The sequence below is a fragment of the Chlamydotis macqueenii genome, chromosome 12 (genome assembly GCF_036417535.1).
Source record: "Chlamydotis macqueenii isolate bChlMac1 chromosome 12, bChlMac1.mat, whole genome shotgun sequence".
Classification (NCBI taxonomy): Eukaryota; Metazoa; Chordata; class Aves; order Otidiformes; family Otididae; genus Chlamydotis; species Chlamydotis macqueenii.
Window position 1 is genome coordinate 17,193,057 of NC_141567.1, and position 13,770 is coordinate 17,206,826.

At 56.2% G+C, this 13,770-nt stretch overlaps 1 protein-coding gene across 2 annotated transcripts in view; it reads left to right on the top strand.

Annotated features, from left to right (window-relative positions):
• Window positions 1-13,405, top strand: part of LINGO1 (leucine rich repeat and Ig domain containing 1) — a 157,596-nt gene extending 144,191 nt beyond the window's left edge. For both annotated transcript variants that reach the window (XM_086757551.1, XM_086757549.1), the window contains one exon: window positions 11,114-13,405. In XM_086757551.1, the coding sequence (XP_086613677.1) occupies window positions 11,126-12,967 (1,842 nt within the window). In that variant the 5' untranslated portion in view covers window positions 11,114-11,125 and the 3' untranslated portion in view covers window positions 12,968-13,405. The remainder of the gene's footprint in view (window positions 1-11,113) is intronic.
• Window positions 13,406-13,770: the final 365 nt, after the last annotated feature.

A 13,770-nucleotide genomic window follows, 5' to 3' on the forward strand; every position in this document is an offset into this window, starting at 1 on the left:
GCTTGGCTTGATTGCTCTCATTCTTGTGGCTGAGCACAAAAATGGCTTCTGTTTAACTGTCCTGCAAGTTTTCTTCCATGGTTTTTTTTTCATGCGTCTCTACAAGCCACTCAGCCTTTCAGTGCCCATGGAATCCTGCAGTGGATGTGTCCAAGTGGACATGACTCTCCTGGCCTCTGGAGGAGGACCCAGGTGTCCTGGTCGGAGGCCAAAGGCTTTGCGCACTGAAGCTGTCCTGTTCCTTGTCTCAGGGCTGAGGTCAGTGTCCTGAGCTGGAGACAGTCCTGTGGGTGAGCCCGAAGACCCCCGCAGGGAGTGGGGACAGGGTGAGGATTTGCAGGCCTGGTCTGCACCTCCTGGGACCCAATAGCATCCAAGTGACACTCAAATGGCTGATCCCCTGCTTTTAGGGACAGGCTGGCCGCTGCTCCCTGAGGGAAGTGCTTCCTGAGGGAAGTGCCCAGCCCCTGCCCTTGCTGCTATGGGGTCCCTGGGCCATGCGCCCGTGGTGCAGCCCAGCCCCTGCCACCCTGCACAGCCCTTGCTCCGCCCTCAGCCCTTTCCCCCCCGCCACCCCGCATTGCTCTCAGTTACCTCAGTAGGACCCATTTATATTTTTTTTTTGTCATTTCCATTCCATTTCTTCATCAGAATGCAAAACATTAAATATTGCTCTTGTAATTGTGGTTAATTTCATAACCAGCACCTTAATTGGATTGGTCTCTGATGGGGAATTCTCGTAGGAGGGAGAAGCAGAAATATTTTGACGTGATCTATTCTTTCAGCTCTTTGTTTGGATTTGAGATGTCGAGTGTGAAATGGGAAACAACTGATTTAGACCTTGGAGGCATCCTGGGGCTGGCAAGCAAAGTGTGAGCTCTCCTTGTACCCACGCGCAGGCACGTGGACAAAACTCTCCTTCCTACACCTGCACACAGCCTTTCCCCACCACTCCTTTGGACTGGGGGCAGTCACAGAGAGCCACAGTGGTGTGGTCTAACCCAAAATGTGAGCCTGGGGAGCCAGGGAGAGCGTTACGGGCCAGCACTGGCCTGGTGGCTTACTTCTGCCCCAGCTCTGCTGGTGGCTTCTGCATGGTACCACAGAGCAAGGCACAGCAACGAGGATTCGGTGGGAAAATAAAATGGCAGCTGTAGCCATGCTTTAAATGCGCATGAGCTGCAGGAGCCAGAGGAGGGAAAGGAGTTAGGGCCACAGTGTTGAGCAGTGTGGACACCTTCTTGCCCAGCCCATGCTGGGGGAGAAGCCTGGCACTGTTCTGTGAGCTCCCCATGGGTCCAAACCTGGGGTCGGGAGCTCATGGATGTGAGGGACACCCAACAGGACACCTCCCTTCTGCTGGGAATCGGGCAGCCAAGGGCCCACCGGCATCCCCAAGCCTGGAGAGGGACACCATCCCCTTCTGCACCCCATGAACCAGGTTATTTCAGCAGTGCTGCCAAGGGCGGCAAGTCCCGCGGGGGCCTCGGTGGCCCCCAGCACTTGGCTGGGGCTGTGCCACGCCGTGCATGCGGAGCTGGCGTGCTGCGTGTCATGCTGTTGCTTTGGGCTTGAGCTACGATTTGCTCTGGGAAACATGGAATTGCGCTGCCATTAGGTGCTGCCATTAAACTGATTTGTGCTCAGCCTGTTTATCCTTTTCAATGGGAAACGATACAGAAGCTGAACCGAAATGGAAACCCTAGCCTTGCATTTCCGATTTAATTTCTATGCACTGTATTTCCCCATGATTACTTTTGTTCTCACATACAACCCAGAGTGCAGTCTCTGTATTATTATCAACATCACCGGGGAGGAGGAGGAAGGGGTGGAAAATATCTCTTTCAGCTGAAGCAAAACACAACAAAACCACTCCAAAGCAGCCCTCCATCAAGGGCAGCGGGGGAACCACTGCATCCCCACAGTGGGTCCTTCCTTCTCCTCTGTGCTGAGGGGCTCAGCATGCTCACCCGCCTGCTGACAGCCCTTATCGCAGGCATTAAACCCATTGTGCTTTTCGCCCCTGCTCCAGCTGATCCGCACCGAGCCCTTCCCCAGCACCACGCTGTGGGATGGTCCTGTGCCTCCCAGAACGCGTTCCGAAAGCGCCTGTGGCAGAGATTTGCTGGGGCACAGCACCCACAGCCAGCGCTGGCTCAGCTTGGGGCACCCTCGCTAGTGAAACCAGTGTGTTGGATTCTGTGACATTGCCCTAAAAAATCCTGGAGTGTCCAGTGCTTTGTTTGCTCCTCTCACCCAGCATGTCCCACCCTTTCTTTCTTGCCTGGGGGATGTTTGAGGTTTGGGTGCAGTGCCAGGACCCCAGGAGCTCTGTGCACAGCCCCCATACCTTGCAGAGGACACGTATCCATGGGGCTGGCAGCACCCAGAGCCCAAATCCTGGCCAGGCCATATCCCGCAGCGCCTCCCCCACCCACAGGGATTTGGGAAGGGCTGGCGAGGCGGTGATCCCTCGTTCCCAGCTGGCTGGCACTGCCTGGCCGCTGGCGCCGGCGCTGCCCGGCTTCGTGGCTACGGCTGACTGCAGGGCAGGTGGGCTCAGCCCGTGGCTCGGCGCGGTTTGTTTTTATCTAATCTATTTTATTGTTGAATGAAACAATAACAGCAAATACAGGCCCTGAAGACAAGCCATAAATAATGCAAAAATCAACCAAGCGAGAAAGGGGGAAAGAAAAAAGAATTATATATGTAAAAGCAGCACAGAGAGAGCCAGGCTGGGAAGAGGAATCTTCTCTCCATGTTCACCATCACTCATGCTTTCTTTGGCTCCCTTTTTTCTCCACTTCTCTTTCTAGAAATTCCTGCGGCACTAGATTTGTTATTATGTGAACAAAACTTGGTGATAACTGGGAGGGGGAGAGAGGGAGATCTGGCTTGCAGGAAGGAGTCAAGGAAGGAGGTGGATGGAGAGGACTAGGGTTTTTGTCTCTCACAGCCGTGCCCCTGCCCAAGCCCACCGCCCCGCTCTGCCTCTGCGTCCCCGCGGGAGACAGGACAGGGACGGCTCTGCCGATGCCACCCGGTGCTCGCGGGGCCGTTGGTCCTGGCAGCACGGCGCGCACGTGCCCTCATTGCCCTGCGCACCTTGTCTCACTGATGGGTTATCACAGAGCCGTCTTCTCTGTGCTGCGCTGTCGTTGGCCTCTCCCGAAAGGCTTCTTAGGCCGCTTATTTTAGGCAGCAGTGTAAAAATACCAGGGCTGGTCCTAAAGGGAGGTAAATTGGCAGTTTTCTCTGGAGTCAGCAAAGCTGCCGAGTTTATGTCCTCTTAAGTCCTCTCGCTATTATCCCAAATGTTTCCAGGGGCAGACGCAGCACTCTTGTACTTTTCTAGGTATCCTTCTCCGGTTGTAGGGGTATTTCAGGGACATGGTGTGGGAATAGAAGTGGTGCTGTAAGTACGATCTCAGCTGAAGTTAAACATAAGGAATGTGCCCAGTCCCTGGCAGCGGCGTCGGTCTCTAGCACCACAGGCTTGGGATGCGCTCGCTGGTCCCCGTTTGGGACTTTGATCCAGGGTTTCTGCCTTCAAGCAGTGGCAGGGACACAGTGGGGACACAGCGGCTCAGATTTGTGGCTTTTAGAGGAGGTCACATCCCCAAGCCTCAGCAGTGTCCCCTGACGGCCCTGTGGGGTGAGGTTGCTCATGGGGCCAGGGTGTCGGGCAGAGGCTTGATGGCTGGAGGTGGTGGGATGTCCCCAGGCAGGGAGCGTTGGGAAGGGAGCAGCTTGTCCTGGTGCCAGGCCCTTCGTGGTGCCCCCAGGTGCAGTTTGGGGATTGGGATTGCCAGGAGCAGCTGCCAGCCGCAGCACAGGGAACATCCTCGGGGACTGGTGCCTGGGTCTGGGGGAGTGGGAAGCCACCAGTCACTGGACCGAGCATCCAGGCGAGCCCATACAGAAATGCCATCTGCTCCTGATCTGGAGGAAACGCCCTGGCAGCGGGGTGACTTTGTACCAGCCGCTTTTATGCTGGATCAGGTGGTGTCCTGCCCCTGACAGAAACGCAGGGTTTCGCACAGGCACCGTACAGCTGCGGTCCGGCTGATTCAGCAGTGCCGTGACAGCGTGCTGAGCTGCACAGGGCCGCCCCAGCAGCGCTGGTGCCGTGTCGAGCTGGTGGGCAGGACGGCTGGGCCATCTGGGCTGTCCCCATCCTCCAGCGCAAAATCTCAGCTGCTTCCCAGAGCAGGGCCCTGCGAAGGGCCCTCCCTGGTGTCAGAGCTGCTCAGAGCCCTCCTGAGGAGCAGAGGGTGTTCAGATACCTCCTTCTTCCCCCTTCCCAGGGAAGACCAAGGCTCCCTCCCATGCGAGTAGAAAGAGCCACATGACCTGGAGCGGGACAGTGGCCCAGGCTCTGCCCGCCACTGGTGCCCTGCTCTCCCCAGAGAGCCCTTGAAGGTGCCACCTCGGGGATGGCCATGTCCGCCGACACCTTGTCCACCGCGGGCACGTCGAGGCAGAGCGCAGGGGATGCCTTCGCAATGTCATCATGACCCTGGCGGCTCTCCCAGAAGGCGCTCATGGGACAGACCTTTCTTTCACCTCTCTGGTGCAAATGTTTCCATAGCCCTAAGAAGAGCCTGGGGTTTTTCCATCCTCCTTTCACAGCTACAGACAGGGAAGAAAAAAAAACCATCCACAGAGACCCTCATGCTATACTGAAGGCTCCTCTGCCCCATGCTCACTCATCACTCAAGTGCCTGCTGAGCTGGGTGTCTTCAGGTGAGCACCTGGGCTGGCTCACCATGTCCACAGAGACAGGAATCCCAAGGAGATTTGCCAAAATAAAGAAAGAAAAAGGAGAAACCCTATTCAACTAGCTGGTTCATGTCCTTCCCAGCCTCCCAGTGCACACCATCCTCCTGCTCTCCTGCTGACCCAGCCGAAAACATCTCCAGTGCTGGAGTCCCAAGGCCAACACTTGGAAGATATTCCCCCCAGAAAACACAGTTCTGCTCTTTATCTCACAAGCAGGAAAAAAAATAAATAAATCACCCTCCTCCTGGCTTACCTGACGTGGGAAGCGTTGAACCACCAACCGGCAGCGGCTGCGGCAGCGGTGGGCCAGCCCGCGTCCTGGCCACCTCGGTCGATGAGTAGGGCAGCGTGGCTGGCTCAAGCCCAAGCTCCACAGTGCCCTGCACCCTTACGCTGCTCATGTCTCTCTTGCTAGCTCAGGGCTTTACACCCCTAGCATCCACAGCTGCCTTTGCAATTACTTATTGATCACTTGTCAGGATGTTTTCTTTGCTGACGGGGTAGCGAAGCATGTGCAGGCAAAGACAGAGAAAAAAACGTTAAAAACGAAAGAGCAAAGGTGTGAGGAGGGTAAGCAGCTCTTGCACAGATGTGATCACAGCAAGAAACAGCCTCAGCAAAAACTGCTTTGAGCTTCAGCATCGTGCAGAGACACCCAGGATCTCTTTCCCATCACCCAGCTCCAATAACCTGCCTGCCGAGCCTGAAAACCACTCTCCAGGCTGGCTCTGAGCCTCCACCACACATACGTGTCCCTGCATGAGGTCAAGCAGATCCATAGTGTGGAGCTAAACCAGTGGATGACTGGACCAAAGCCTCCCCCTTCCAGCGTTCCAGCCCCTCAGCCCACGTTAGAGCTCTTCTGCTCCCCAGTGCATCCCCCTCCCCTTTATTCTGCTCTTCTTGCCCTTTGGCTTGGTGTTTTCCTGACTTGATCCTCCTGTGGCACTGGGGGCACCACGTTTTGGGTGGAAGAGCCGGTTACCAGGAGGACCGGCCTTTGCAGGGCAGCCCTGCAGGCTGGCGGCTGGCTCTGTCTCGGGGCCGGGCAGTGTCAGGGCCGGAAGGGGCTTTGCATCTTAAATACTTCTTGGTGCTCTTTTACAGCCTCAGAGCAACTGCCAGAGCAGATCAGGTTGCCGTACACCTATTCCAGGCTCCCGCCTCGGAGCAGCTGAAAGCAGATACCTCAGAAGGCTAAGCAAAAGCTCCCGGCTGGAGAGCCATGCCTTCACCGGGGTGAGCGGGAGCCGGTGACCCTGAGCAGCTCGGGGCTGGTGGGGCTGGGGGTGGGCTCCTTTCTGGCTGATGTGCCTTGCACGACTCGCTTGTGTGGCCCCACCACCACCCTGACCAAGTGATCCATCTCAACTTCTGCCTGTTTCTGTCCCCTTCTCACACCCTTCTGTGCTGCTTCCAGAGGATTTGGGGCCAGGACCAGACCCAGGGCAGCCCTTTGCACTGCGGCAGCCTGTTTGCGTGCCCTTCATATAGGGTACAGCCCATCTGTCAGCGAAGGCTCAGAGGAACCATGGCGGCAGCTTTTCATCACCCAGGCCCGCGCTGTGCCTCCAGCCACCCAGTCTGCTGCCCACCAGCCTGCCCTGGCAGTGCTCAGAGCTTACCTGAGGCTCGCCCTCTTTGGTTTCTTTTTACCCATGCGAAGGAGCATGATACCAGGAGGAAAACCACCCCCTCTGCTCTGTGTGCTCTGGTTCCTGCTCCCACCCAGCCCCTGAGCGTCCCCAGGCACCAGAGGAGAGCATCCGCTGCACTCCGGGGTCTGGGTGGGAAAAGAGGAGGAGGAGGGAGAGACAAAGCAAAAGGGCCCACAACTGCACACTGGACGCAGGGGGAATGATGGAGCGAGGAGGAAATGGGCACGAACGTGTTTGGCAAATTAAAGCTTCTCCCTTTGTTTTGCTGCTTTGCAGATAGCTACAGGAACACTTAGTGTGGAGCCCGGGGTCTGGATAAGCAACTCTTTTAGCAGCAGGAAAGGTTGTTAAATATTTATTTGTAAACCTGGAGTCTTTATCTCTAAAATGTAGTCAAGTTCAATAAAATTTGATTTAGCTGGAGCGGCTTAGAGGAGACGAGCGCTCTGACGCCATGAGCTGGGTCTCGGCAGCTTCGTGCAAAGCCGGCAGGCCAGAGATGGGGTGATGCTGTGGCTGACCCACGCCTGTACCCACGCTGCAACCCAGTGCGGGTGTCTGGTGCTGCTGGGGCTAGGCTCACCCCTGCGTGCCCCACAGCACCGCAGCAAGGTGGGCTCCTGCAGGGATGGATGGGATAGGGGATGCACCCCTCCCTCCCCCAGCCCCGTTGAGCCCCCAGAGCACTGCAGCCCCCCCCCCCCCCCCGCCCCGATAAGGCTCGCTTCGTCCTAAATTGCCTGTTGTCATTTGCTGCGCTCGAAAGCATCTGGTTCAAGGGTGAATGTCTCCCACAGTGTAATTTATGGCTGCCAGGTGGGGGTTATAGCTGACTCGGGGATTTTTGCCGCTTGCTTACTGTCAGCGTGGCAGATCGCTCAGTGTCAAGGCGCACCAGCCCAGCCCCAACTTCTGGGCACCCCTGTGGGGCGGTGAGCGGGGGACAGCGGTGGGCAAAGCCAGGCCTGCTGCCCACCCCTCAGGGCAGGAGGGCAGCAGCAGCCCCAGGAGCAAACCTGGGCTCCCTCCCGGGTCATGGCCTGGGGTTGGTTTCCCCAGGGCTGGGGCAGCCTGTGCCTGTCGCAGTGGGGCGATCCCTGCGCACACCAGCACTCCCGCCCGGGCCAGGGCTGCGTTTCCAGGCACAGGCCTGGAATAGCATCTTCCCTCCCAGCGCTGATCCCAGGCGGAGACGCTCAGCAGGTCCTGCTGCTTGTAGCATCAAGGCAGCACGGCTCCAGCGCGCCCGTCTGCGCCTCTTCGGCCGAGTCGAGCAGCTTCCCTGAGGGAAAGGGTTCTACTTTGGAGCCCTCATCCGCAGGTGGCATGGTGGCAGGGACAGGGGTCAGCGGATGCCATGGCTCTGGGCATGATTTTCTGCTTTGGTTTGCTCATTGCCTAAAGGAAGCGTCTCTGACAGCTGCTCCTTTCTTATTGATTTTTTTTTTTTCACATGAGAAACGAAAGCCACGTTCACGCCAGAGGGCTGCAGCTCTCCCTGGGCTGGCCTGGCTGGCGTGTCACAGCCATGCGCCCTGATCCCGCCTGGCAGCTCGTGCTGTGGCCGCAGCCGGGCACCCGGGAGGGGTCCTGCGGCGTGTTTCACTGTCCTCAGAGTGAACCCAGGAGGGCTTCTGTTATTGGAAAGCCCTTGCTGGTGCGTTGTCTCAGCCACTTCAGTTTCCTGCAGGTGGCAATTGCTGAGAGCAGCCGCTGCCATCTCCCCAGCATGACCTAAGCCCAGCCACGGCGGCTGCAGCCCCAGCACAGGGCACCATGGCACCGCGTCGCGGGTGCGGGACGGCCGAAAGGACAGCCCTAACTTTGGGCTGAGGTTTGCTGGCGCAATGCAAGTCCAGACACTCTGCGTGGTGGTGGGGGGGATGGGTGAAGCCATGCATGAGTTGTGGATCTCAGCTCACATGGAAATCACGATTCGTCATTTTTACACGGGCACCTCTTAATACCTGCCTCACCTTGAGGCACAAATATTCCTCTCTGAAACAGCCAGAGGTAAATGGGAACCAGAAGTGATTTAAAGCTCATCTTTTAGCCCAGAATTTTTTAGCTTATTCATTGTCTTTCTCCCAAAACTCTTCCATGGCTCTGGCTATTAAGATTACGGATGTTTTTGTCAGGGATTGCATTTATCATGGATTTACATTTAGCTGAGAACTAATAACACGTGAGGTGTGCCTAGACTTTAATTCTACACCAGCGAGCTTGTCTTATCTTTACTGCCATGCAGATTTTGCTTTATTCATCTATCATGTCCTGCCTTATATTTTAGCCATTGACACCGCATCGCTCCCACCAGCTCTGGCCGCTGCCCCTCCGCCGAGGTCGGTGCAGGGCCAACAGCATGGGACCAAACATATTGCGGGTGCAATCCCCTTCCTGCTGGTGGAGAGGCAGAATTTGGCCCGGGGGAGGTCCGGGCTGATGCGGGAGCCACGGATGGGGGCCTGCGGCAGGATTCAGCTCTCACCCCGCCCCACGCCCAGCAGGGACTGGCGTGCGGCTGCACGCACAGAACACAGCCAAATACGGCCAGCTGCCTGGCACGCTAATGAGCTGAAGTCTTTTCAGCCCTGGTATAATTAAGCCCTTTAGACTGTATTTTGTTTTGCATGCAGTGTTTTGCTTTCTTTGATGGCTTTCTCAGCACGGCTGTGAGGAGCGGGAATTGGTTTCTGAGAAGCGCCGGCCGAAGGAGGCTGCGAGTGAGCCGGCGCGCGTTGGCAAGCGGGCCGTGGGAGCAGCAGTGCCGCCGGCACCTCGTGGGCAGGAGGAGAGGGCGTTCGCCAGACACGTGTTGTCCACGAGGAGAGGTGGCAACAGCGGCGTGGGGAACCCCAGCAGCTCAGCCCCAGCCAGGGAGCAAATCCACACACAGCCCTTTGCCCAAGAGTTCCAACTGGCAGTGCCATCCCGGCCTCGGCGTGCCGGCACATCCCTCCTTCGGATCCCGGCCCAACCCCGCTGCATCGCAACGGCAGCAGCAGCCCTGCTGGTGTTTGTAAGGCTGCCCAGCACCGTCAGCGCTAGGGAGGTGATGACATGGGGAATGATGAATCGTAAATACCCGGCAAATGGCTCTTTGCAGCCTGGCCCAGGCCCAAGCAAACCCACTGGAAATGTTTCCACGGGACCGGGACGTGCTGGCCCTGCGCCAGCATGAGGGAGCGCAGCACCACTGCCAGGGGAGCTGTGTGGGATGAGGTCCTGGCACCACACCCCTTCATTTTGGGAGTGATGCGCTTTGAGTGGTTGCCAGCAGCCATCTCCACCGCAGAGGTAGCAGGGGAAGGGGATGGAGAAGGACAGCGAGCCAGGACAAAAACCACAGGAGGATTTCTGTGGGGACTCCGGGCCCTCACAGCCAGACCGCCTGGTGTGCTGAGGCCTGGTGGTTTCCGAGATGGTGCTGGTGGACGTCTTTATGGCCAGTCCATCATCCTTCATCCTTGCATCTTGCAAAGGAATTTTGAATAATTTTTTGGGAACGAAAGTTACACTTGGGTCATATATCTGTATGAAATGATGAATATAAACAGATGCAATGGAAGTAATGCACAGAATGCATACCAGAGCCATAAATAGTGCCGGAGAAGGGAAGTAATGCTCAGGATATATAATGATGGGTACAAACAGAGCCAGTGGAAGTAATGTATTGAGCATATTCAGCGATAGCCATAAATAGCATTAGTGGAAGCAATGCAGAGCGTACACACAACAATAGATATAAACACGGTCCGGAGTAGCTGTGCGTCTAATATGCAATATTAATGTGATTTGATCCCTCGTACCAGCTTGAACAACAAAGAAATAAATGCAACAGAGGCAGCACGACAGGGAGCATTTGCTTCCGCTTGCCGATGGGCCGGGGCGGTTCTGGGCTGGGACGCAAGCCAAACCATCACCCATGAGTGGGGCTCCCAGCCCTCCCCAGGGAAGGCAGCAGGAGGCCAGGCCTTTCCCAGCTGAGACGGGCAGACCCCCTCGCCCCGCAGACCCCCGACCTCACATCAGGCTATAGCTCACCCTGTGGGTACGCTGACTGGGTGCTGCTTCTCAGAGGGGACAGGCATGGCAGGAGGCAAGGGGCTAACCCTGGGAGGAGGGAGACTGAAACTGGGCTGCTGCGGAGCCCGGGGAAGCGCCGAGGAAGGGGACTGGTCCCCACAGAGCCGTCGCCGTTGCTCCCCGCTCAGGCACCCGGCTCCCAGCCGACCCCAAGCGGGGTTCCCCCACATACTTGATCCCCTGCTTGGCTCCTCTGCGTTTGCAAAGCAGCCTTTATATTCAGGCTCCATCTACAGGGAACTGAATAATTTCAAGAGCTTAAAATAGGATGTAGATAGATGTGTTTAGTATTAATTTTTTTTTGAAGCAGCCGAGGAAGCAAGGTCTGTCTGACACAGATTCCTCAAGGCTTTCCACTCAAAGTCTGTGCACGTTCAATCATCAAGTGGAAAGTTGGGGGGTGGGGAGGAGAGATGGTCTTGTAGCTGAAGGGATGGATTTCAACTGGAAAATGAGAACCTCTGCTCTGCCTCAGCGATGCCTCGCGCCTTAATGTCAGTGCTACCAGGATGGTAAACCTTTTGCCGTGGTTGTGCCCGTCCTTTTCTCACGTCCACCTTGCTCTCTCTCCCCCATGTTACCTGCAGGTGAGAGATAGGATGGTAGCTGGGGAGGCGAGTATGCGCAGCCCAATCCTGGCCTGCTGGCAGCCGATTCTCCTCCTGATGCTGGGATCCATCCTGTCTGGCTCCGCCACGGGCTGCCCGCCACGCTGCGAGTGCTCTGCCCAGGAGCGCGCTGTCCTCTGCCACCGGAAGCGATTCATGGTCGTGCCGGAGGGGATCCCGACCGAGACCAGGCTGCTGGACTTGGGCAAGAACCGCATCAAGACGCTCAACCAGGATGAATTTGCCAATTACCCTCACCTGGAGGAGCTGGAGCTCAATGAGAACATTATCAGTGCCATTGAACCTGGGGCTTTCAACAATCTCTTCAACCTCAGGACGCTGGGGCTCAGGAGTAACAGACTCAAGCTGATCCCCTTGGGGGTGTTTACTGGACTCAGCAACCTTACCAAGCTAGACATTAGTGAGAACAAAATTGTGATTCTCCTAGACTACATGTTCCAGGACTTGTACAACCTGAAGTCTTTGGAGGTGGGGGACAACGACCTTGTCTACATCTCCCACCGGGCCTTCAGTGGCCTCAACAGCCTGGAGCAGCTGACCCTGGAGAAATGCAACCTGACCTCCATCCCCACAGAGGCCCTGTCTCACCTTCACGGCTTGATCGTGCTGCGGCTGCGCCACCTGAACATCAACACCATCCGGGATTACTCATTCAAGAGGCTGTACCGGCTCAAGGTCCTCGAGATCTCACACTGGCCCTACCTGGATACTATGACGTCCAACTGCCTCTACGGCTTGAACCTGACTTCCTTGTCCATCACCCACTGCAACCTGACATCCATCCCGTATGTGTCTGTGAGGCACTTGGTTTACCTCCGGTTCCTGAACCTGTCCTACAACCCCATTGTCACCATCGAAGGCTCCATGCTCCATGACCTGCTCAGGCTGCAGGAGATCCAGCTGGTGGGAGGGCAGCTCACCACGGTCGAGCCCTTTGCCTTCCGCGGCCTCAATTACCTGCGCATCCTGAACGTGTCAGGGAATTTGCTGACCACCCTGGAGGAGTCGGCCTTCCACTCAGTGGGCAACCTGGAGACGCTCATCCTCGACAACAACCCCTTAGCCTGTGACTGTCGGCTGCTCTGGGTTTTCCGTCGGCGATGGAGGTTGAACTTCAACAAGCAGCAGCCCACCTGCTCCACTCCTGAGTTCGTCCAGGGCAAGGAGTTCAAAGACTTCCCTGACGTCCTCCTGCCCAACTACTTCACCTGCCGCCGAGCACGGATACGGGACCGCAAACCTCAGCAGATCTTCGTGGACGAAGGCCACACCGTCCATTTTGTCTGCCGGGCTGATGGGGACCCGCCCCCCACCATCATGTGGCTCTCTCCCCGGAAGCACCTCATCTCTACCAAAACCAACGGGCGGCTCACTGTCTTCCCTGACGGCACACTGGAGGTGCGCTACGCCCAGATCCAGGACAATGGCACCTACCTATGCATTGCCAGCAACGCGGGTGGCAATGACACCATGCTGGCCCACCTGCACGTGCGCAGCTACTCCCCAGACTGGCCCCACCAGCCCAACAAGACCTTCGCGTTCATCTCCAACCAGCCCAATGAGAGCGATGCCAACAGCACACGCGCCACCGTGCCTTTCCCTTTTGACATCAAGACTCTCATCATTGCCACCACCATGGGCTTCATTTCCTTCCTGGGCGTCGTGCTCTTCTGTCTGGTGCTCCTCTTCCTGTGGAGCCGGGGAAAAGGCAACACCAAGCACAACATTGAAATCGAGTATGTGCCACGCAAGTCTGACGCGGGCATCAGCTCTGCTGACGCGCCGCGCAAGTTCAACATGAAAATGATTTAACCAGGCAACAATTTGCAAATAATAATGGTGGGGTTTTTTTAAAAAAAAAAAAAAGAACAAATGAACAAATAAAAAAATAATTAAAAAACAAACATTGATACAAACATACCGACCTCTCTTCTTCCACAATGCCCTCTGCCCCTGTCCAAACCCCACTGTACCCACACTGTCAACACCTCTTTCTCCTCCTCCTCTTCTTTGTACCAGGAAAACATCCAGCCGATGTCTTCAGGACTCCTGTGTTTGTACGGACTTTGTCTGATGGACTCCGGTGTCAGATATAACTCTGAGAGGGAAAAACAACAAAGGGGGGAAAAAAAGAAAGAAAAAAGAAATAAAAATCAATAAAAAGTTATGAACTTTCTTCTGTAACTTTGATTTCAATAATTATGGATTTTTATGAAAACTTGAAATAATAAAAAAACCCTATTTCCTATAGATAGTTGGAATGCAAAATCTTGACTTCTTGATCTGTCCACTCCTGTATCTGCAGCGAGCACTCGCTTTCTCTCCTTGGAGGCGTTTTCCAGCCGCCTCACTAAGAGCAGTCCCAGCCACAGCAAGCCTCCTGCTGACGCCACAGGTTCATGCTCCCCAAAAGGCACTTCTTGGGGTGTCTTGGGCCCCACACAGCACCGAGAGGAGTTTGACATTTTTCCCCCCAGGACCGGCTGTGATTTTATAGCCAGTTCCCCTGCCCACCCTCAAAGCCCAGGGGAGCGGGGCCGCGGCACTGATGTGCATAAGCAGTCTGTAGCGGGGCCGTGTCTGCGCGGTGAGGAGGACGCAAAGCCACGTCGCAG